The sequence below is a fragment of the Trichosurus vulpecula genome, chromosome 4 (genome assembly GCF_011100635.1).
Source record: "Trichosurus vulpecula isolate mTriVul1 chromosome 4, mTriVul1.pri, whole genome shotgun sequence".
Classification (NCBI taxonomy): domain Eukaryota; kingdom Metazoa; phylum Chordata; class Mammalia; order Diprotodontia; family Phalangeridae; genus Trichosurus; species Trichosurus vulpecula.
This window is the reverse complement of record NC_050576.1, coordinates 435562314-435585850: the sequence shown is the minus strand read 5'-3', so window position 1 is coordinate 435585850 and position 23537 is coordinate 435562314. Positions and strand designations below refer to the sequence as shown.

Below are 23537 nucleotides of genomic sequence, written 5' to 3'. Positions count from 1 at the left end.
AATTCCAACATTTGGAAGCTGGATATGTTGGATAAACAAGAGAGAGGAGTTGAGGATGATGTCAGCTTTGTGGGCCTGTCTGAATGGATAATGATGACCTTAAAAGTAATAGGAAAGTTGAGAAGAGGGGAGACTTTTTTTGGTTGCATAGAGACAACCAATTCTATTTTAGATATATCTATTTTACATGCATATGTTATATCCTGTTCAAAATATTCAACCAGCAGTTGGTGTGATGTAGGAAAAGTGCCCAGGAAAGAGACTGAGGCTGGATAACCTAACATCTGCGTAAAGATCGCATTTGAACCCATTGAAATTCAGAAGGTCACCAAGTGAGAGAATATAGACATAAAAGAGAAGCAGCCCAGGACAGAGCCTTGGGAGGACAGCGACAGTTAATTGGGAATGATATGATAAAGCAGCAAAAAAGATTGATCAGTGGTCAGATAGGTAGGAAGAAAACCTACTGAGAGATAGGCATGTGAAAAGCAAATAAGACAGTATATCCTCCCACAAGGATAAGATGGTTAGAAAAGGAAGATACTGCAGCGACATTAAAAAGGAGGGTGATCAAGAAAAAAAAAATGCTGGGATTGGCAATTATGAAATCCTTGGTAATTATGTTCTGGAGAACACAGTTTCAACTGAACGTTGAAGTTAGAAGCAACCTTCCCTATTTTGCATAAGACATGATGCTAGAAGGTGGTGGCACAAAGAGACATCCAACAAAGGTGATTTCCTAAAGAAATATCCAATCCACTGGTGGGTGGGAGTTGGGAGGAGTCACCTCCACAAATAACTAAGACACCAAGGCAAGAGATAAGTGCTTAAAAGGGAGAAGTAGTGCAAGCTTCAATAGCGGCCAGTTTGCCAAAAGAAAGGGAACCAGTAGCAAGCAAGCTGGATGCCAGGGCCCAGATGGTAAGATCTAAGGGAGATCCCCCATCCTATAGAACAGAAGATGTTCCTTGTAAAGGAAGTTGATTATCGCAACATTTTTAATAAAGTGTCTTACACTACCCGCCTGGAGAAGATAAAGATATAAGAAGATGCATTCAGAGGTTGTTGGGTGGCCAGATTGAAGGATGAATTATTTCTAATGATTCCAGGTCAATGTGGCTGCAAGGTCAAGGTTAGATGCTGCTATACAATTTTATCAGTGATTTGGATTGAGGCATAGAGGGCGAGTTCATCACATTTTCAGATGGCACAAGGCTGGGAGGGACAGCTAAAACAATATGATTGAATCAAGATCTTGACCACTTGAAGATTTGGCTGGAACTAACTAATCAAAGCTCAGTATTATAAATGTAACATTCTTCACTTGGGCACAAATGATCAAAGTTGTAAGTGTAAGGTGGGTGAGGCATGCTTAGTAAGAAGTTGTTCTGAAAACAAAACAAAACAAAACAAAAGTTTGGTGCACTACAAGATGTCCTAAACAGGGAGTGGTTCAAAACAGCAAGACTCTGGGGAAGAGGCTGGTTTCCTGCTGATATGGCAGGCCACAGCAGGAGAAGAAATCATGGTACATAAAACAAAACTGCTTTCTGTAGGGAAGCTATGCACTTGTCAGAGGAAAATTAGCTATGTATGTGGGCTCTTGTTTTGGACTCCACATTCACACTCTATACCCCTACTACTGGGTAGCCATCTCACAAGGCTAGCTAAGGTCATAGAGAAGGAGGATGGAGTTTTGGGTGAGGATAATGGGTGTCCTTTATTCATACAGTTTGATTGCAAAGTTCCGGTAGCAAACACTGCATCCGATCCTTTCAATAGTCCTGGGAGATGGGTACAATGGAATTTACTAGACTAATTTTTAGGTGGGAAAACTGAGTCTCAGAAACATTAAATGAGTTGCATAAAATTGCCCAGTAAGTGTTAGATACAAGCTTCAAGCCTAGATCATCTTGACTGCTATGCCAGGCATTTGTAATGTAGCTGTTATGTTATAGGCATGGCCACCATTTCTCCAGATATACTGCAGACCAAGTTATTGGTTCAGCCTGGACTCAGTAGCACTGCAGAAAAAGTCATTCTGAGCACCTGGATGACTGATTGTGTGCCAGTGAAATAACCTTTGGCAACAAACTGATGTTCAAAAAAAGCAGTAAGCTTTGATTTGTTTTAATAGAGTGCAAATTCTATGCAGGACTGTCTAATCTTTTATCTTGGTAGCCCTTTGTGAGCTTAAATATTTACTGATTTTTTAAAAAAAGAAACTCTTTCATTTAGATTCCTTTGTGGAGACAATGACGAGAAAAAAAATGATGAGAATCTTACAGATGGAAAGAAAAGGGAATCCCCAGCATTTGAGCACAGCTACTTGCCACCATTTTGATTCCAGTATTTTTGTGACTACCAGAAAACAGTCCATTCCATTTGAAGAAGGGCAGCTAGGTGGCAAGTAGACAGAGTGCCAGACTTAGAGTCAGAAAGACTCATCTTCCTGAGTTCATATCTGGCATCTTACTAGCTGTGTGACCCTGGGAATGTCACTTAATGCTCTTTGCTTCAGTTTTTTCCATATGTAAAATGAGCTGGAGAAGGAAATGGCAAACCACTTCAGTATCTTTGCCAAGAAAATTCCAAATGGGGTCATGAGGAATCAGACATGATTGAAATGAGTGAACAACAATAACAAACATATGAAGAACTACCTGATTTCATTAATGTGGACACACAGAAAAGAGAAAGATCTTAGTATTGGATAATAATAAATTCAACTTTATTGTTTGTTTAAAAGATTTGCAATTAAAATCCATTGCTTATTATTGTAGAGTTGGGATTGGGAATATTTTTCCCTCCACTATCCAGAGCTGGTAGGCATAAAATAAATTAGGAGTGGGAAAAGCCAACCTAGTTTGTTTGTTTTTTAAAATTTGTTTGGAATTTATTCTATTCCTACTCACCAACTTTTAAGATTAAGAATTGGATGCATAAGCTCTCTTTTTCAAACCCCCTTTTTTTCTTAACAAGAAAATTAGTTCTCAAGGGCATTTTTACTGACTGCAAAGGGACAAAGAAGTTAAAAATTAAAGATGAAAGAATTGAGGGTAGATGAAAAGGAGAAACTGACAAAGGAAAAGATACAGATTTAGAAAAATGAGGAATAAGAGCAAAACAACACTCCACATGTGAGGGAACAAAATACAATGGATGAGCCATAGCTAGAAACACATAGAATCCTACTTGTAAAGACAGAGGGATAGGTTTTCATAGATTAACATACTCAAATAAAACCTTTACATTTATTTATTTACAATCTAGACCCAAATTATTTTTAAAGGAATTCAAAGTGGTTTTGCATCCTTTAAGGCACTACTAGAGGCTTTAGGAATCATGTGACTACATAGATATTGGCCAACATGATGATATTAGCTTTATTAATTCATCAAAGTACTATACAAATGGGACAAGGACCAGCACTTATTCATCTCTGCCAGACATTCATGCACGTAGGCACTCTGATACAGCTTACATTACCTTTGGTTTATTGTTACATTCATAGTGTCATCAGGCTTTCTTCCATCAATGGTCCACCAAATCTCAGTCTTTGAGTCTTTCAAGTAGGGAAAACGAACTTTACAAGGAAGCTCAAGCTCCTCACCTAGGAGAAATTGATAAAGTAAAATTGAAGTTCCACTTTGCACACTTTCTACCCACATCATGTTGTTTTCCCCTTTGGGTGATTAGGCATTCAGACAATTAGGACAAGCAGTCCTCTAATTCATGGTGAATTTAAGTCCAATTCTCAGGTGACATTTCTATCAAACCACTCAATTAACATTTAGACCAAAAGAGTCAACTTACTTACATTTCCCCTCAAAATTGCCATCTTAAAATCAAACTATCAATAAGATTGTTATTCAGTTATTCCCTAGATCCCCCCTAATGTTCTCGGACATTTCCTACTTTGCCTGTTTGCTTTCTAACCCTTCTTAAAAGGCATCAATGCAAGAGAGTAGGATGGTGGGTACAGGTCTTTTCATCAGGACTGGATTATGGTGAAGGGATTTCAATGGAGCCATTTGGTAGTCAGGATTCCCAGTTATATTCTGGATTTTTACTCATGTTCCTAAAAGTATGGTGATGGATGAGGGATGGCAAAATTTTAAAGATACAACTACAGTAGGAAACATCCCTAGATATATAGAATCTCTAAATTGGAATGGAGCTCAGGCATTTTATATTCAAAACCATATCTGAGAATGAATCCTCAGCATGGAATCTCAGGTAAGTGACCATGCCTCATTGCTTAAGAATCACCAGTAAGGGAGGAAGCTGCCACCTCCAGAAGTGATTCACTCAACTTTTGACAGCCCCTCTCCAGAGGTGGCCCATTTGAACTTTATTCCTGTCTCTGGAGGTGCCCCACTCAACCTTAATACAGCTTGATTTATTGGGAAGTCAGTGGTTTGGTTTGTTTTCCCTGATATCAAGCCTTGACTTGGCTCTTTGTAGATAAATCATTCTTTGTTCATCCCTCTGGGACCAGGCAGAAAAAGTCTGGTACTTCCTCCATGAGGAATCCATTGTGATTTTAGAAGGTAGCTTCTATACACTCTCCCCTACCCCTGACCCAATAGCTTTTCTTCCCAGCCTCAATGTCTCCAACAGCTATTCATGACTCATTTTTGATTTCTCTCTTGTAATTTATCAATGTTATTCAATGATCCAGTTTATCAATGTCCTTATCAGAAGTGATACCCCAAATTACAAAAGTTAATGATGATGATAATAATAATTTGTATAATTAATATATTAACAATCTCCAAGCTCCATGGAACAAAAAATTCAAAACAAAGACAGTTAGCCAAAGAAATAAAAATCAACCTGGGTGGAAAGAGGACAAAGTGCACATATGTCTTCTTCATTACCCCCTTTGCCACTGGAGTGGTCTGAAAGGGATGCCGTTAGTGAGCGTACAGAAGATAAACTTACATGCTAACACTTTTATTCAACTGAAGAAGTGACATTATATTCATGGAATCAAGTGCAGACAGAATATTAAATGGACAATAATACTAGTAGGATGGCAGTGATTTATCCCAGGACCATTTCATTTTACGTCCATTGAAAAAGATGAAAAAGCGATAAGAATAAGAGTTACAATAAAAATTATTGTAATAATGCAGTAGATTCGAATATGGAGATTTAGAAATAGTCTTTCGGAGCCATCTAATACAATCTCATCATTTTACAGCTGAGCAAAGTGGGGACCCTAATTTGGAGGCATCACATCTGGCTTGCAGGGAATGAATAGGAATTTCCTGACCCAGAAGCCTGGAGAGAGTCTCTGCATGCTTCTCCTAGCTCCTTCCCCTTCCTTCTGTCTCACCATGCTTTGTCCTAACCCTGGAGAGAGTTGGAGGGACCCTGGTCAGCTGTCCTCCCCCTGACCCCATCATACTATGGTGGGCAATCACCAAGTGGAAGAAGAAGGAAAAGAGGAAGCAGAGGTTAAAGAGGAGAGAAAGAAAAGGAGAACTCAAAATAATGGCATTTGGATGGTACCAAAATACACAAAACACTGAAGTCAGAGTCAGGAAGACTTGAATTTAAATTTAACCTCAGACACTTAATAGCTGAACATCCCCAGACAAGTCATTTAACATGTACCTGTTTCAACTTCCTCTACTGTAAAATAGAGATCCTAATATTACTTAAGTTCCAGGGTGGCTATGAGGGTTAAACGAGATAATATTTGGAAAGCATTTAATACAGTGCCTGGGCTGAAGTCAGTTCTTAGTAAATGTTTATTCCATCCTATCACTGAAATGCTTTAAGATAAGTAAAATGCCCTATCTGAATTATTTAAAAGGATTGATGTATGTGGTAGGTATACAATCTCCCCCATTCTGAGCATTATGTTTCCCTAGCCTTGGTCGCAGACAGAATATGGGCCTGGCTGGGAAATTCTTAACCTTTTTGAAAGTATTTTGGCAACATGAACCTCTTTCACAGTCTGATGAAATCTATGGTTCCCTTCCCTTGATATATATACAGATGTATGTGTGTATGTATGTATATATGTGTATACATGCATAGATCTGTGTATATACTATATATATACTATACATAAGTGTTTTTTGTTCAGTCATTTCAGTAATGTTTGCTCTTTGTGACCCCATTTGGGGTTTTCTTGGCAGAGATACTGGGGTGGTTTGCCATTTCCTTCTCCAACTCAATTTACACATGAGGAAACTGGGGCAAACAGGGATAAGTGACTTGCCCAGGGTCACACAGCTAGTAAGTGTTTGAGGATGGATTTGAAGTCAGAAAGATGAGTCTTCCTGTCTCAAGACCCAGTACTCTATCTACCATGCCACCTAGCTGCCTACACACACACATATGCATATATATATATACATGTGTGTACACACATCTATACATATATGTATATACATATACTCTGCATGTATGAAGGAAAGGCTAAACTTCAGGTAGAGGCTAATGAAAATAAAGATCTATTTTTCCCATCCAAATTAATGGATCCTCTGAAGTGTATCCATGGCCCCTTGGTGGGAAGTCTGTGGACGCGAGGATAAAAATCCCTGATTCACCACCATTCCACTTCATCAGCCTGACATCCCTTGTATTTTTTGCTATCGTCTTCATCAATTGCCACTAAAATGGAGGGAAGAGTCATATTTGCATCGTGAGCAAGGAACATTTCCATCATCAGGAAAGGACCCCTATACTTTGGTCTTTCAAAGTTCCTGACGAAGTAGCAATTGAAGGAAACCTCTGCCTTTTCTGAAATGTCAAAGCCCTAGACTTCTCACCTTCATGTCACAGAATTAGCAACACATTTTCAAAGCCATGTTTTACAGCTTTTCATAATGCCAATCGCAGCCGTTGCTTTGCTTGGTACGCTGTTATTAAGGTCATTTTATGCCTGCAGGAGTGGGGTTTGTTTTTGTTTTTTGTTTTGTTTTGCTTTTTATCATGAAGGATACAAATTATTAGATCCAATTATTTTAAAAAATAAGGTGTAATGTTCCCTGTGTCTTCAAATGTGAGAGTATTAAACAATGGGAATTTTGAAGCGCATGAACAAACAGACAAAAACAACAAAAAACTTTCTTGGCCCAATTTCGGGACAAGGAGGAGGATGAAACATCTCATGGCAAACAGAATGTGCTACGGACATTCAGCCAAAGTATAGTGGTTACATGCACCCATCACCTGGAGAAAGGCAAGAAGGAGATCATTACCTGGTTCCTTGTCATAAACTATTTCATCATTGGGATAAACAATTTGAGGCGGTGTTGCATAATGTGGAGAGGCTGCAGGAGAGAAGAGAAACCTTGGTATTCAATCAGCTTCATAGAGAAATTACCTAAGGCCAACATAAGGATACCCGATCAAGCCAACCCAGCCTTTGTCACTATTCATTATTGGTAGATACAATGTAAATAGGTAATTAATGGTGATAGGGACAATGATGATGAGTATTAATATTATGTAATACATACCTGGAGATTACAAAATAAGAAAGAAAAGCACCTACCAAATACCAAGTGCAACTGGTGGCTGGAACAATACAGCTGATGCTCTATTTTTCAAACTAACAGAAAGCAAATGTCAAAATATTCTTGAGAATTTAACAAATACATTTTATTAGACTTTGGCCATCATCATTTTGCATCATTGGCATAATAGCAAGCCAAAGCAATTTAAGAGCTACATTTTTAATGATATCATCTTACTGCATCTTCACCACCCCTAAGGTACAGGGAGGGAGGTTCAAAACAAAGAAACCTAGTGAGGAGAATGAAAAATATGCAGGAACAGGATGAAGGAAATATTCTTCCCATGGCCCATCTGCTCCTGGCTTGGCCAGAAGATTTTTTTTTTCAGTGATTCTATAAGATATTCATATCCTACTGGATAAATCTTTAATTAGTCATTTCCTTCCCAGGGCCTGAGACAAAATAAAAGGTAGGAAAGTGTTTACTAAGGTTCTACGCAATTGTTAATTCCAATGTAGAATATAAGCTTGTGGGAGGCAGATGTCAGATTTTTGAATTTGCATACATAGTACCCAGCACAGAATTAAACACAGAGTGGACATTTAAGAAATCTTTTATGTTTTCCCTTCCTTCCTTCCTTCCTTCCTTGCTTCCTTCCTTCCTTCCTCTCTTCGTTCTTTCCTTCTTTCCTTCTTTCCTTCCTTCCTCCTCCTTTCATCCTCCCTCTCTCCTTTCCTCCTCTGTCCGTGTCTCTGTCTCGCTATCTCTCTGTCTCTGTCTCTCTCTCTTTCTCTCTCTCTCTGCCTTTCTTTCACCCTTGTGCAAGGTTGGGGGTGGTATAGACCGGGGATTTAGAGATCTGGTCCTGGAGTCAGAAAGCCCTGAGTTCAAATCCAGATTCAGACATTTACTAGCTGTTTGACACTGAGCAAGTCACCTCATTTTTGTCTATCCCAGTTTCTTCTCCTACTTCCTCTAGCCCTTCCTTCCCAAAGTTGTAATGACGACTGAATGAAATCACATATGTAAAGTGCTCTGGAAATATGAACATTGTAGAGAAATGCTATTAATACATGCTGTCCCATGTCTTCCCCTATAATATCAAGGTCACCTTCTGTGATGCCCACCTCTGAAGGATGAACTTTTTGAATTTTATTGAAGCACTGACCCAGGTAAAAAGAAAAGGAAAGCCTTCCTTCAGCTTGTAAATTCTGGCCCAGCAATATGATATTGGGAATAAAGAAAGAGCTAGCCTCAGAGCCAGGAAGATGTAGGTTCAAATCCTGCCCCTGATGTATGCTAGTTGGTAAAGCCAATCTCTCAATTCACAGGCAGCTCTTTAAGACTACCTACTTCAGAGAAGTTTATAACCTGCACTGGAAGACGGAGTTTCCTCCTTATAACTATGACCCTCCACCCAAAAGCAAACAAACGCTGAAGTGAGACTTTATTCTTGGTATAAGTTTTACATCCAATCAAATTAGCCAATTCTGATGCTCCCATTCTACTATCAGGCAAACAAGGCCATCCAAAAGGGGCAGACTTCAAAAGCACTTACAAATAATTCAGTGGCAGAAGTGGATTGAAAGGAAAGGCAGATGGGTCCAGTGGGTCCATTCTGCCTGGGCTCCACCTCTCCCTAATTGCTGTCTGCTTTCTTCAGACTAACTTGTTTCTTGTTTTCTTGGTGTTGTCTTCTCACCATATCCCAGGGTCAGACCTGACTCACTATCCTGCTTTCCCTGCATATACCCGTCTTCTGAAAGCTCCAGTGGATGCTGAGGAACCTTTCATAGAGGGGCTCTAACAGAGACTGTGACCAAGATTGTAGTGAGACAGGGATCCAGGTCTAGGGGGACAAAGCAGGATCTTCTTCCAAAGAACCCATTAGTATTTTATTAAACGGTAACACCTATCAGGAGCCAATAGTGGCATATAGGATAGATGAGTGGGAGGGTCAATATCCCCAGACAGGAAAAGGGAGGCTCATTGTGGGGTTGGAGTAGAGAACCAGGTCTCTATTTCTGACTATGGTGTTTGGGTGTATGAGAAATCAACATGTATCAGTGAAATGGCTTCTGATAGAGGACTTTAGGGTTTCCGAAAGGTATTCTCTCTACCACCTTGTGAGTCAGGTACAATGAGCAGAATTATGCCTGTTTTAAAGCCGAGGAAATAGAGGCCCTGAGACATTCAGTGATGCAGTAATGAGGCAGTAGGAAGACCTCTGGATCTGCAGTCAGAGGAGCTGATTTGCATCCCCGCTCTTCCACTTATGCATTTGGTGTCCCTGGGTAATTGATTTAACCTCTGTGGTCCTCAGTTTCCATCTCTGTAAAATAAGAAGTTTGGCCTAGATGACCACAGAGGCTTTTTCTAGCTGAATGTCTCAGACTCTAAGCATCTGGAGCAAGAATTGAAATCTGGTCTCCTGGCTTCCTACCCAGTGCTTTCCCAAGACGCCATGTTCTTTTCACTCACTCTGGTCCTGACTTAAGCCTAAAAGCTATGGTAGAAAGAGAACCCTGTGGTTTTCATGGTTATGACCTCTCCTTACCTACCACCTTTACCTCCACAGTCCGGGTGAGGTTAAACATGCGTCCATTCTCTGGATAAGTCACGACGCATGTGTAGAATGCTGCATTGGAGGTGAGGGCATAGGCGAAGATGAGCTCGGTGCCGTTCAATTCGACTTTGTTAAAGTTGTCCACTTTGTCACAATTCTAGAACAAGTCAAGAAAAACGAAATGAAATGAAACAAAACCATGTTTACTTTCCTAGGCCTTGGTTAAAAAGACGTAGCATACACAGCCAGAGGTATACACACACAGGCTAACAATATACACGCCTACACACAGACACATACACACACACACAACTGCACATACACATTCATTCACACACATACCCATACCCCCGCCCCCACCCCCCACACACAGATGAAGAGGGCGAGAGATCCCATTCTTCAGAGAAGTTTCCAGGGCCTCCTCCAGGCATCTGACACAAATGCTAGAAAGCCAGAATGCAGTAGAACGACAATACTCTTTGACTGTCACAGACTAAGCCTAGAATGGGGGTACTCTCCTGTCCCCTAAGTCAGCCAGGCCTCAGTAGTTCCAGAAACACACTGATTTCCTGCTTCCCACTCCAAAATTCTCATTACTAGAGTATTCGGTGTACATAGGAGCAACACTAAGTTTTGAAATGAACTCTGAAGAAAGGTGGCCCCCAAGTCCCCTCCTCTCTGGAGGCAGCTGGCCTTTGGCCAGCCAGAAGGTCTTCCCTGGAGTACAGAAGGGTCAGTGCTCCAATGCCAGGCCCACCACTCACTCACTAGCTGGCTCAGAGAGCTTTGGCAAAGTCATGTTCCTTCTCTAAACTTCATTTTACTCCTCAGTAGACTAGATCATATTTGGACTCACAGAACCTGGGTTTGGGTCCTGACTCTTATTCTCTGTATAACTTTGGGCAAGCCAATTCACTTCCCCAGGCCTCAGTGTATTGATCTGTAAAATGAAATGGTTGGATGGCTTCAGAGACAGGACCTTAAGGACTCCAAGGGCCCATCTCTACACTTGTCCTTCTTCTCTGGGCTTCACTTTCCTTTTCTTTAGAAGGAGGAGGTAGGTTTGGATGACAAAGAATTCCCTCAAAGCAGAGAAAGCACAAGACCCCATGGGAACAAGTTCTTGGACTGGGTGTCCCCTGTTCATATATAAACCTGGATTGCCTTTTCCCTAAAGACTTTTATGGTTTTGAGGCAATAAATAAATAGATGGATAAATGAAATATAAATAAATGAATGAATGAATGAGCAAGCAAGTGAAAAAACAAACAAATAAACAGAGTCACATTCAGGAAACAGGACCTATGCACTCCAACATGTCTCACAACATTTCTACGGCCACTTGCCACCTGTGTGACCTTGGGAGAATTGTGTAGCTTGTCTGGGCCTCAGTTTCCCCAACTGTAAAGTAACGAGCTGAAACTAGGTTATCTCTAAAGACCCTCCCAGCTTTAAAACTAGACTCCCTGCCTCTGATGAGAATACAATGTATCCTGAAAAATTGACCAGCCAAATGACAGCCCTGTCACCACACCGAATGTTTCATTGGCTTAGACCCCATACCAGACAGAATTAGAGTTTTATCATATTTTTTGTGACAAATAAACACGATGGTGAGGACCTGCCGGCACTGGTTAATCTCTAGGTCTGTGCTATCCTGGTAGATTATTGTAAATGTCCTAGGGCCAAGACTCCTGCATCAAAAGGAGTTTGTGAAATGAGGATTCAGATTCTTTTTCTGTCAATCTTTTAAGCCATCTAATTGTAAATACCCAACCCCTTTGGAGATGGGCACCTGATGTGGGAGAAAGAACACTAGACCCAGAGAGTCAGAGCTGTAGTTCGGCTATCACTTCCTGTGTGCGATCTCTGTGAAGTCCCTTTACTTTTCAAGCCTCAGTTTCCTCTCCTGTAAGGGGAAGGGTCAAGGCTCAAGGATCAATCAGTCAGCTCCCTTCTAGCTGGGACATTCTATGGGATAGTGAATTTAAAGAGAAGCTTTCTCACACAGCTCAAGGCCCCTTTTCAGGCATTAATCATTTAGCCTCATAGCTCTGTCCTATAGGGAGATGCATAAGGTGTTGGTGCCTCCCATTTTATATTATAAACAGAGAAAAGGAAACCCGAAGAAATTGGAAGTATATGCTTGAGATCTTGCTACCCAATTAGTCTGCCTGTGTCTCAGACATTATACAAAACACAGAACATATAAAGACAAACGGGGGACAGTCCCTCCCTGCTCCTTAAGGAACTTATGTTCTGCTAGTTTGATTCCAGAGCTAGAGGCCACATTTTATTATGAGTCAATGTATTTTTGAGCTTCTTTGTTGTTCTTCAATCGTTTCAGTCCTATAGACTCTCTGTGACCCCATTCAGGGTCTTCTTAGCCATGATGACTGGAGTGGTTGCCATTTCCTTCTTCATTTCATTTTACAGTTAAGGAAACTGAGGTAAATGGGGTTAAATGACTTGTCCAGAGTCATATAGCTAGGAAGTATCTGAGACCAGATTTGAACTTAGTTCTTCCTGACTCTGGGCCCAACATTCTATCCACTGTGCCACCTTCATTCTTGTTCCTCAGCCTAATCCTTAGCTCTAAGTAGCAAGGTGATTATGGAGAACCAGCTCAGTCTAAGGTTATCTCTTAATGGGGCCACTTAGGGCATGGATAATCACCAAAGCATTGCTCATAGCCATTCTCTTTTTTTTCCTTTTTTTAAATTTAATATATTTAGTTTTCAGCATTGATTTTCACCAGAGTTTGAATTGCAAATTTTCTCCCCATTTCTACCCTCCCCCCCACTCCAAGATGGCATATATTCTGGTTGCCCTGTTCCCCAGTCAGCCCTCCCTTCTGTCACCCCACTCCCCTCCTATCCCCTTTTCCCTTCCTTTCTTGTAGGGCAAGATAAATTTCTATGCCCCATTGCCTGTGTATCTTATTTTCTAGTTGCCTGCAATTTTTTTTTTGTTTTTGAACATCTGTTTTTAAAACTTTGAGTTCCACATTCTCTCGCCTCTTCCCTTCCCACCCACCCTCCCTAAGAAGTCAAGTAATTCAACATAGGCCACATGTGTGTCATTATGTATAACCCTTTCATAATACTCATGTTGTGAAAGACTAACTATATTTGGTACTTCCTAACCTATCCACCTTTATTGAATTTTCTCCCTTGACCCTGTCCCCTTTCAAAAGTGTTTGTTTTTGATTACCTCCACCCCATCTGCCCTCCCTTCTATCATCCCCCCTTTTTTATCTTCTTCCTCCTTCTTTCCTGTGGGGTAAGACACCCAATTGAGTATGTATGGTATGCCCTCCTCAGGTCAAATCTGATGAGAGCAAGATTCACTCATTCCCCCTCACCTGCCTTCTCTTCTCTTCCTACAGAACTGCTTTTTCTTGCCACTTTTATGCGAGATAATTTACCCCATTCTATCTCTCCCTATCTCCCTCTCTCAATATATTCCTCTCTCATCCCTTAATTTTATTTTATTTCTTTTAGATATCTTCCCTTCATTTTCAACTCACCTTGTGTCGGGGCGCTTTCTCTCTCTCTCTCTCTCTGTATATATATATATATATATATATATATATATATATATATATATATATATGTATATATATACACACACATATATACATACACACTCACATGTCCATATATATATATATACACATAAACATATACATATACATATTCCCTTCAGCTACCCCAATACTGAGGTCTCATGAATCATACACATCATCTTTCCATGTAGGAGTGTAAACAAAACAGTTCAACTTTAGTAAGTCCCTTGCGATTTCTTTTTCTTGTTCTTTTTCTTGGTTACCTTTTCATGCTTCTCTTGATTCTTGTGTTTGAAAGTCAAATTTTCTTTTCAGCTCTGGTCTTTTCACTGAGAAAGCTTGAAAGTCCTCTATTTTATTGAAAATCCATATTTTGCCTCGAAGCATGATACTCAGTTTTGCTGGGTAGGTGATTCTTGGTTTTAATCCTAGCTCCACTGACCTCCAGAATATGGTATTCCAACCCCTTCAATCTCTTAATGTAGAAGCTGCTAGATCTTGGATTATTCTGATTATGTTTCCACAATACCCTAATCGTTTCTTTCTAGCTACTTGCAGTATTTTCTCCTTGATCTGGGACCTGTGGAATTTTTCATAGCCATTCTCTTTTCTCCACTCATGAGACCAACATTAGCTCAGTCCCTCATCTTCTCCCACTTGAACAATTACAAGAAATTATTAATTGTTCTCTCTGAGTCATGTGTCTCCAAATTCCAACCCACCCTCTTCACAGCTGCCATAGCAATTTTTCTAAAGCAGGAATCTGACCATATCCCTCCCCAGCCAAAAAATTCCAGTGGCTCCTATTCCTTGGGCTCACATTCTTCTCTGATTGACATTTAAAACCCTTTTCAATTTAGCCACACCTACCTTTTCAGGTGCATTAATTAATGATTCAATGAATGAATATGTTTTAAGTTACTGATAAGGGCCAGCCACTAGGTGCTAGGGATAGAATACATTGAATGAAAAAAAAATGTCTGCTCTCAAAGAGCTTACACCTATTGGGGAGACAATTTGTGTTTATGTATGTGTGCATGCATATTTGTATATATATATATATATATACATATGTGTGTATATGTATGTCTATATGTGCATATACATACACAAAAAATACAAAATAATTACATAGAAGGTAGTTAAGAAGGGAGTGAACCAGTAGATGAGAAGGACCCAGGAAGGGCTATGTATGGAGTAGTTAATGCATGAGCTGAGTGTTAAAGAAAGTGAAGAATTCTCTGAGGAGGAAGTGAGGAGGGAGGGCATTGCTGGGGTGCAGGATAACCAGCATAAAGGCACAAAAATAAAAGATGTGGGGATTAGAGAGAAGATCAATTTGGTTTCTTTGCTGAGTGCAGGAAGGAGATAATATGTGGTGAGGATGGAAAGATAAGATGAGTCCAGGCTATGAAGGCAGTGAAGTTTATATTGGGAGCTACAGACAATAGAGGACCAATGAGTATGTTGAGAAGGAGAATCCCTTGTGCACTTCAGGAAAAGCACTTTCGTTTTCTGTGGAAGATGGAGTGGGGAGAAATGGGAGGCAGGAAGTCCAGTTGCAAGGGACCACTGCGATAGTCTGGGCTAGAGGTGATGAGAATTTGGTCTAAGCTGTGAAGATAGTGTAATGCAAAGACACCTGGCTCTGGAGGGTCAAATCCTGCCCTTCACATTTAATGCCTCTAAGGCCTTGAGCACATTGTTTGGTCTCTTTCAGCCTCAGGTTCCCCATCTGTTAAATGAGCAGCTCAGACTAGATCACTGTTGAAGTCCCTTCCAGCCCGAGGTCTCTGAGATGATGATCTCAAGGCAGTGGCTAAGAGCCAAGTGAGTGATGATAACCCTGATGAACAAAGCACTTCCAGGCTACAGAAAGCTTTGCAAACACGATATTGCTGGGTACTCACAACAACCCTGGGAAGTAGCTGCTCTTATCATCCCCAATTTAAAAGACGAGAAATCTGAGCTTGGGATCACAAACCTAGTAAGTTCTCGAGTCTGAATTTGAACTTGAACTCAAGTCTTCGTGACTCCAAGCCCCTTGATCAATGATGCTGATGCCACCCAGCTGCTTGGATGGAAGAGATGTTATGGAGCCATTTTCTAACACACTCCCTGGGCTGCTCTCTGTACCAGCCAAAGGGGCCTTCTTGTTCTTTCCTGTCCAGAATAGTCCATCTTCTGTCCCTTTGCATTTGCATAGACAGTGCCCCCACCTGCTGTGCCTTCCTTTCTCACCTCATTTCACAGCATCGCAAAGTCGCCTCAATGGAGAGCTCCTACCAGAGGCTCTTGGGATGCCCCCTCACCCCAGGTGTCTGTGTACTTCCTCTATGTCCAAATTTCTTTGTAGTTACTTCACATATAATTTGGTTTTTAAGCTATATGCTGTCAGCCTACTAATAGAATGTAAGACCCTTGAGGTCAAGGCCAAAGTCATTTTCACTGTGCCCCCATGCCTTTCTCAGTGCTTGGTGCTTAGTAGATAACCAATTGTTGAATGAATTCAGATCATAACTACGCTGTTTTGTATGGCTCTGACAACCAAGAAGGTTTGATTCCAGTGAATAATAATAGAGATGTGGAAAATGCTACTTTGAGTATAAAGTGCCAGACATTTGCCTTGCCATGCTCCCCAGCGTTTGGACTCTGCACTCAGCTCCAGTCTCCAGCAGGGCTGTCAAGCCTGTGACCCCACCAAAGATAAGTGCCCATGAGCTCCTATGTGTTCTTTAGAAAAAGTCTCCCTGACAACTCAACTGTTTATTCCTTTGAATAAACTAGGTGGATTTCAGGCTTCAGTGCTACCATTCTTCAAACATCTATGGTTTCATCATGGTGGGAGCTGCCTTGGTTAATACAGTGTGGAACTCCTCTGTGATTGAAGTCTTCATGCATTGCTGAGGCTGAAGAATTCCTCACTGGGTGGCCAAGCTGGCAGTGGGCAGGGCTTGTCCACTCCAATCTGTCACCAGAGCCACTTAGCTGGGAGACTTTGGGCAAAGCATTAACCCTTCTCAAATCAGTTTCCTTATCTGTAAACTGAGAGGATTTGAATGGATGGCCTCCAAGGTTCCTTCTAGCTCTGGACATGCAATCTGAGGCTGGGACATGTTGGCACATCCCTCAAGAGTGCACTGTGTTGAGGCCCCGTATAGCTATGTCCTGATTAGAGTGAATTATGCTTCCCGTAAAGAGGCTGCATCATTTGAATTCTCACTACATATTGCCATTGGGCTGGAACAAAAGTGCAAATGGTGAATATTTAACTACATACAAGCACTTCATAAGATACGTTATCACACTAATGGAGACCTAGCTATATCTCCTTATCTAGGTATTGTTTTCCCATTAGAATGTAGGTTCCTTGAGAGGAAGGATTGGCTGTCCTATGTCTTTATATACCCCCATGTCTCTATCCAAATATATGGACAAGGAACACTTTGGTTCTGAGTTTGTAACCCTAGCACTAAGCATAGAGTATGGCCCATTACAAGTGCTTAATAAATGATTTTTCTTTTAGTCCTTTTTTAAAAACTTTATCATTTTTTTCATTTTTCATTTATTTATTGATTAGAACTTCAGAGAGGGTCAGAGTTCATCGATATGCCCAAATACTATCTTATTGAATTCGAAATCCCCAAGGGTCTCCACAGACAGCAAAGTCACTGTGATTAGGGGACTGAACCATGAAAGGTAATGGGAAAGCTCATTCAGAGATGAGCCCTGTGCAGTGGCACATAGGGCCCAGGTGACTCACCTGCAACTAAAGCAAGCTCATTCTACAGGGAGGGCTCACAACTGCTCATCCTACAAGCTGGATTCTACCTGGAATTTAAGTTGTTAGGCTCATTTTTCTAGGGCACAATAGTTTCCATGGCAACATGCCACAGTGTCTTGTAGGAGAAAAAAAAACATTTCAGGAGTTTACTTTCTAATTCAGAAGAAAAAAAATGGAAGAAGGCAAAAATGAACGGGACACAGAGCAGACACTTACATGGGGCTGAGAACAGATTGGGAGGGAAGGGCCATGGCTTGTCATTAAGGGCTGGCCCCCAACAAGTGAGAAGGAAAAGGACATTCTCACAACCATCCCCAAAATGGTGCTGAGAACGGCCATGGGCTCCCTGGGAACCTCTAGCCCATTTTCCTTCCTGCCTGCCTGCCTAGTTTTTTTTTTAATTTATGATACCTTTTCTTTCTACATAACATACTTCCCAAACAACATTCTATAAAGTGCATTCTTTGAAAGCATTTAGGCAAACCACCTAAGAGAGTGATTGCCACTGACAGCGTGCATCACTCTCCATTTTTGTAATTTAGCCTTTGTTAGCCTGAAGGAAGGATAATCTTGACAGGCTAGTCTGAGGGGCTAAAGGTGACAAGATGAAATTTAATATGGATAAAGGAAGAGTCTTACAAATAGTTGGCTTCAAAAAACTAACTTGCCACATGCAAGATGGCCGAATTGTGGCTATACATCGACTTGGCCGAAAATAGATTGGGGGGCGGGGTTTAGTGGATGATAAACTCAGTGTGAATTCAAGGCATTACATGTTAGTCAGAAGACTTAATGCAAGCAAACAGTCTGCATTAATAGGGTAAAGGGTTCTGAGCTAAGATGGAGACTGCCACACCTCTGAGATATTGGGCTCAATTCTAGGAGCGCTTTCCAGAAAACTCCTTGATAAGGTGGAGCCTCCTAGCTAGGATGAGGGAGGGTCTAAAGAGTATTCCATGAGGTTGGATTCCAGAAGCTTGGAGAAAACAAGCCTGGGAGTGTGGGAAGGTGTCAGAAAGTCACACTGAAGTACTGTAAGGGCTGCCATAAGGAAAAGGAATAAATCTTGCTCTGCTTAATTCCGGAAGGCAGAGCAAAGGTTGAAGGGAAGAGATTGAGGTGCGTTTATGGTTTAATGTAAGGAAACATTTCTTGACAAGCAAAGCTGCCCAGAAGTGGAAATGCCTGAGGAGGTGGGGAAGGGGAATCTCCCTCTACCTGAGGGGTTTCTTCAATTAGAGGCTGGATGAGGATTGGGATATTGTCAAAGGAATTCTTGCTGAAGTCCATGCAAATTGTTTGTTACTGTTCCAGTCATTTCTGATTCTTCCTGTCTCGTTTGAGGTTTTCTTAGCCAAGACACTGAAGTGGTTTGCCATTTACTTCTATGTCTCACTTTTACAGATGAGGGAACTGAGGCAGACAGGGTTAAGTGACTTACCCAGGGTCACACAGCTATTAAGTGTCTGAGGCCAAGTTTGAACCCAGGAAGCTGAGTCTTCCTGACTTCCAATCTGGTGCTCTATCCACCGCACCACATAGCTTCTCCTCTTCCAACTCTAGGGAGCTCTAATTATGGATGGCCTAATTATTAAATTTATCATCATCATCATCATGCATTTGTACTGAGCTTTATTGCCATGCACATGTGCACACATACACATATATGTGTATGTAAGTATATGTATGTATGTATATATATCTATATATATATATGTGTGTGTATATATCTATATCTATATCTATATCTATATCTATATCTATATCTATATCTATATCTATATCTATATCTATATCTATATCTATATCTATATCTATATCTATGTCTATATCTATGCATTTTTTCTGTTTTTTCTCTTGGCATCACTTTAAGTCTTCCATGCTTTTTCCTGAATTTTGCACAATTGCCATTCATTATGGCAACATTTTTTCAGATAACTGTTTCTATGTATTTGTATCCATTTTATTTTTTTTTCTTCTTTTAAATGTCTATAGCATAAAAAACACTCATTCAGGGATCTTGTTCTTCTCACTGACAAGAAGCATGATGATCATGCTCTGGTTCAGGTGAAGTACAACATGACGGTCTTTGCCTTGTTGGATTGGCCTCGCCAGCAGTGTCTGGCACTAAGTGCTGCTGTGCCCCCAGGAGGGATCTCATACAAGGATCTTTCCAAGGGTAGCATTGAGGCTAGGCAGAGAGAAGGCATTCCCATAAGGCTTCTTTTCCACTGATCTGATTAGTAGATTCCTTACCCTTGACCAGACCCCCAAAGAGAATCCTGAAATCTGCCAGAAAATTCTATTATCATGGCTTCCAGAGAATACGATAAATTGTGCAGATTGAGAGAACATAGTGAGATGAGAGGGAGAATGATCCTGAATCACAAGGCTGAGAGAACAAAATTGAAATGAAGAGTTAAAAAAAAAGAAAGAAAATCTATCCCGCAGACCTTGTAATAAAATGTCCCCATTTCCCAAGAACATATGCACTGCCCATAAAAGGGGTCAAAGTTGAGCACCTTCTCAGCAAAGAGCCATCCTGATGGCTTGCTGATTGTCATAAAAGGCAAAGCTGTCCCCATTTTCCAGGGCGGGGATCCTGAGCATCGCACCCTCCAGTCAGATTAATTTCACCGTACAAGTTACAGGCGGAGGTAATATACCATTTTTAATGGCCAGGGAAGGCAAGAGGATGACCTGCCTTCTGTGAATTGATTTCCATTGGGCTTTTTGTTTCATTCTAATTGGTCATGGAGAGCATTGCAGAGCATTGCAGCAGCAGCCGTGATCTTACGCTACCATTTAAGTCACCCCCAAAAGCCACTCTTTGCATGACAATGGAAGGGCTTTGACCACAGCGGGAAGGGCAGAAAGGATTATTAGAGCTATGAATTTCAAATGCTCAGGTACATCTACAAAACCAAGACTTTATGAGCAGTAGAGACATGTCTTACGGCACAGGACTTAGAGCTAGCTGTAGGTCCTTCAGGGATCCGTGATTTTGTCTGTGTAGACAAGCCCTCCACAGACAGAGACCACCTCCACCAGAGACTCCTCTAACATGGTGAATGAACCCCAATAATGTTGAATACCAGCAGTTATGGTCTCTATAATGCTTTAATTAGTGCAAAGCACTTGACGAATGTTATCTCCTAAGACGTTTTCAACATCCCTGGGAAGTAGGTGTACCATTATCCCCACTTTAAAGATGAGGAAGGAGACTGTCAGAGTCAGTAAGAGTCTGAGGAAGAAGCCAGATTCAGATCTCCCCAACTCAAACCCGGGACTCTGTACAAAGCTCTCCTAGCTGCCCTCAAAGGTGAGTGAGGTTGAAAATTCCATCAGCCTGTGGCCCACTAGGAGGTGAGCCCCTCTGAGCTTAACTAGGCAGGTCTTTGGACACAGAATTGTCAGACACCTAGCCTGAGTGGAAAACCACCATGATTGTCTGTAGTGTGTCTGCTTTGGTTCCATTTCTTCATGAAGTACAGAATTTTGAGGGCTCCTACATGGGCTGCTAGACGACGGGATCGCAGCATTTTAAGCTAAACTGGAGTTTGGAGATGAGCTAGTTCACTTCCGTCTTCATCAGTGCACAAAACTAAGCCTGTGAAATGAAGAACTTGTCCAAGGTCCTACAATTAGTAGGTGACTTCAAGAAGCTGTGACTTCAAGCTGCTTTGCCTCTGACTCCAAATACAGGACACTCTTCTCTACAGGAAGACATTTCCCCACCTCGGGTCATTTTGGTCCTTTATCAGCCATTTGGGTTAATAGCAAAATTCTGTAATTCCATTTGCCAATTTTGGGATTTGTGAAGAAGAAACAGTTCTAGGATGACAGCATGGCAATGTGAGTCTGCAAGCAGCCACTCCATGGTCACATGCTAATTGCATAAAGAAAATGAACATCACCCTTTCCACATTTGGGAAGTGATGCTCCTGTAGCCACTTGCTTTTCCTTTTCCTTTTTTTTCCTTGTGGGATGCATGTCAGGCACTCCATCACTCAAATTTTCGTGCTCTTCCCTGAGTGGGTGATGACATATTCTGCGCTCAGTTTTACTAAATATTGGGCAGTACTTTGGTCAATTAACTGACAGCCTATTCTTAAGGTGGCCACTAAAGAGAAATTCTCTCTGACTAAATATACAGCCTTCAATTATTGGGATTTCAGGGCTCCCACCCTGTGGTATGCCAAAGATAGTTTGCACTGAGGATGCAGAGTCTTCATCGAGTACCTATTGTTGTTTATAGAATAAATGTAGCACCATGATGCATACACAGGATGCCCCAAAGAAGACATTGAAAGCAGAAGACATTGAAGGCCAGAATGAAACAACACAAAGCGTCTGCCAGTTTCTGTGTGAGGATTATTGTAGCACTCTGCCCCAGTGGCCTAGGGCTGTTCAGAAGCCATGTCGACAGTGGGAAAAGGGTTGGCCGTGGAGTCAGGGAGACCTGAGTTCAAACACATTGGGTTACTCTGAGCAAGTGCCTTAACCAATATGCCTCAGTTTGCTGAACTGTAACATAGTAACAAGAATAGTACTTAGGTCCCAAGATCGTTGTTTGAATCAAATGAGCTATTGGGCCTGTTCCCATGCTAGGCATTTCATAAATGTTTTTTTTTCCCTCTTTCTTTCCCTTCCTTCCTTTTTCCTTCCGTTCCTCCCTCCCTTCTTCCTTCCTTTTTTCCTTCCTTCCTTCCTTTTTTCCTTCCTTCCTTCCTTCCTTCCTTCCTTCCTTCCTTCCTTCTTTCCTTCCTTCCGTTTGTTCAGATGTAAAATGAAGGAGTTAGCAATTGTGGCCCACAAATCTAAATGGAACCTTAATGTAGCACACAAAACAACAACTATGAAGAATTCAGAGAATCATGGAAAGATATATGATAGGATAGAGACTAAAGTAAACAGAACCAGGAAAACAAGATATATACAAGTGATAACACTAAAACAAAAATAATTAAATTGTAAAGCTGAACCTTGACTAATTTAAAATGATCCAAGGGCACAGGGAACATTGGAGACAAATCACCCTGACTATTTTACTTGCCAGGTAGGGTGATAAGGGACACGGCACATGGCATACACTGTCACACATGATTGCTGTGATTGTTAGCACAATACTTGGCACATAGTAGGTGCTTAATAAATGTTCACTTGAGTTTTATCCATTTTTTAAATCTTTTTTTTAAAAAAGTGTTTTCTATAATGAATGAAAATGATATAAAAACAAAGGCATCATTATTTTTTTCTTTTAAATTAAGGGGCTAGCCTAGTTCATCTCTAGAGCCCCTCCTTCTAACTTCAGCCTAAAATCCATGAGATAAATCACTTGCTAGGCTTCACTCGGTGTGAGGGTAGAAATGACTCCACCTTGCTGACAAAAGTTGTCATCCATTATGTCAGCCAGTCAAGAATCTGGGGTATTGTCAGTTTAGGGACACCGTCTATCAGGGTGGATCAGAAGCTGTCTTCAGTTCAGGTGAGAAAATTAAGAGAGCTGCCTAAGACTCTGAGACCTTAAAGGACTCCCCTGTGGCCACAGAGCTACCTGGCAAAGGCATGGAATAAATCCAGGTCTCCCAGAGAAGAGTCCAGGAGGCCATTTGTCCATGATGATGCCACATTAACTTTGTTACACACTCAATATGTGGGAAAAAAAACAACACCTCCTGGTAATGTTACTCTATCAGAGTTAGCACATTTCTAAAGCATTTTGCTTTTTTCAGTTCATTTAAGTCTCACAATTCTTTGATGCAGGTGGGGGCTCTTGGCATCCCTGATTTACCAAGAGTAAACTGAGAGTGAAAGAGGATGAGCACCTTGTATGAGATCCTATGGCTGTTAATACATAAATCTGCATTTGAACTCTGGTCCTCCTAACTTTGGCCTAGTGCTCTATCCACCACCCCATACTGCCTCTGTGATATGTATACACATGTATAGATGGTGTTAAATTGGGAAAGCGTACTATATCCGTCATTCCATTGCCCAGACATACTTAACCCCCTGCCTGGCCCCAAGTAAACATTCAATCCTTGCTTATCGACTGACTGACACTCACAGGGCTCCCCAGAGACAGCACGCAATGGTGCTGTTTGGAAAGGCAGAAGCAGAGCATTGGTTTGCTTA

The 23537-nt window shown here is 41.2% G+C and overlaps 1 protein-coding gene across 1 annotated transcript in view; it reads right to left on the bottom strand.

The window, feature by feature from the left end:
* Positions 1 to 23537, bottom strand: part of LOC118848548 (interleukin 1 receptor accessory protein) — a 158771-nt gene that overhangs the window by 24859 nt on the left and 110375 nt on the right. The window contains exons 5-7 of the mRNA XM_036757472.1: positions 10039 to 10204; positions 7224 to 7295; positions 3490 to 3613 (exon numbers count right to left, since the gene is read on the bottom strand). Coding sequence (XP_036613367.1) covers positions 3490 to 3613; positions 7224 to 7295; positions 10039 to 10204 — 362 coding nt within the window. The remainder of the gene's footprint in view (positions 1 to 3489; positions 3614 to 7223; positions 7296 to 10038; positions 10205 to 23537) is intronic.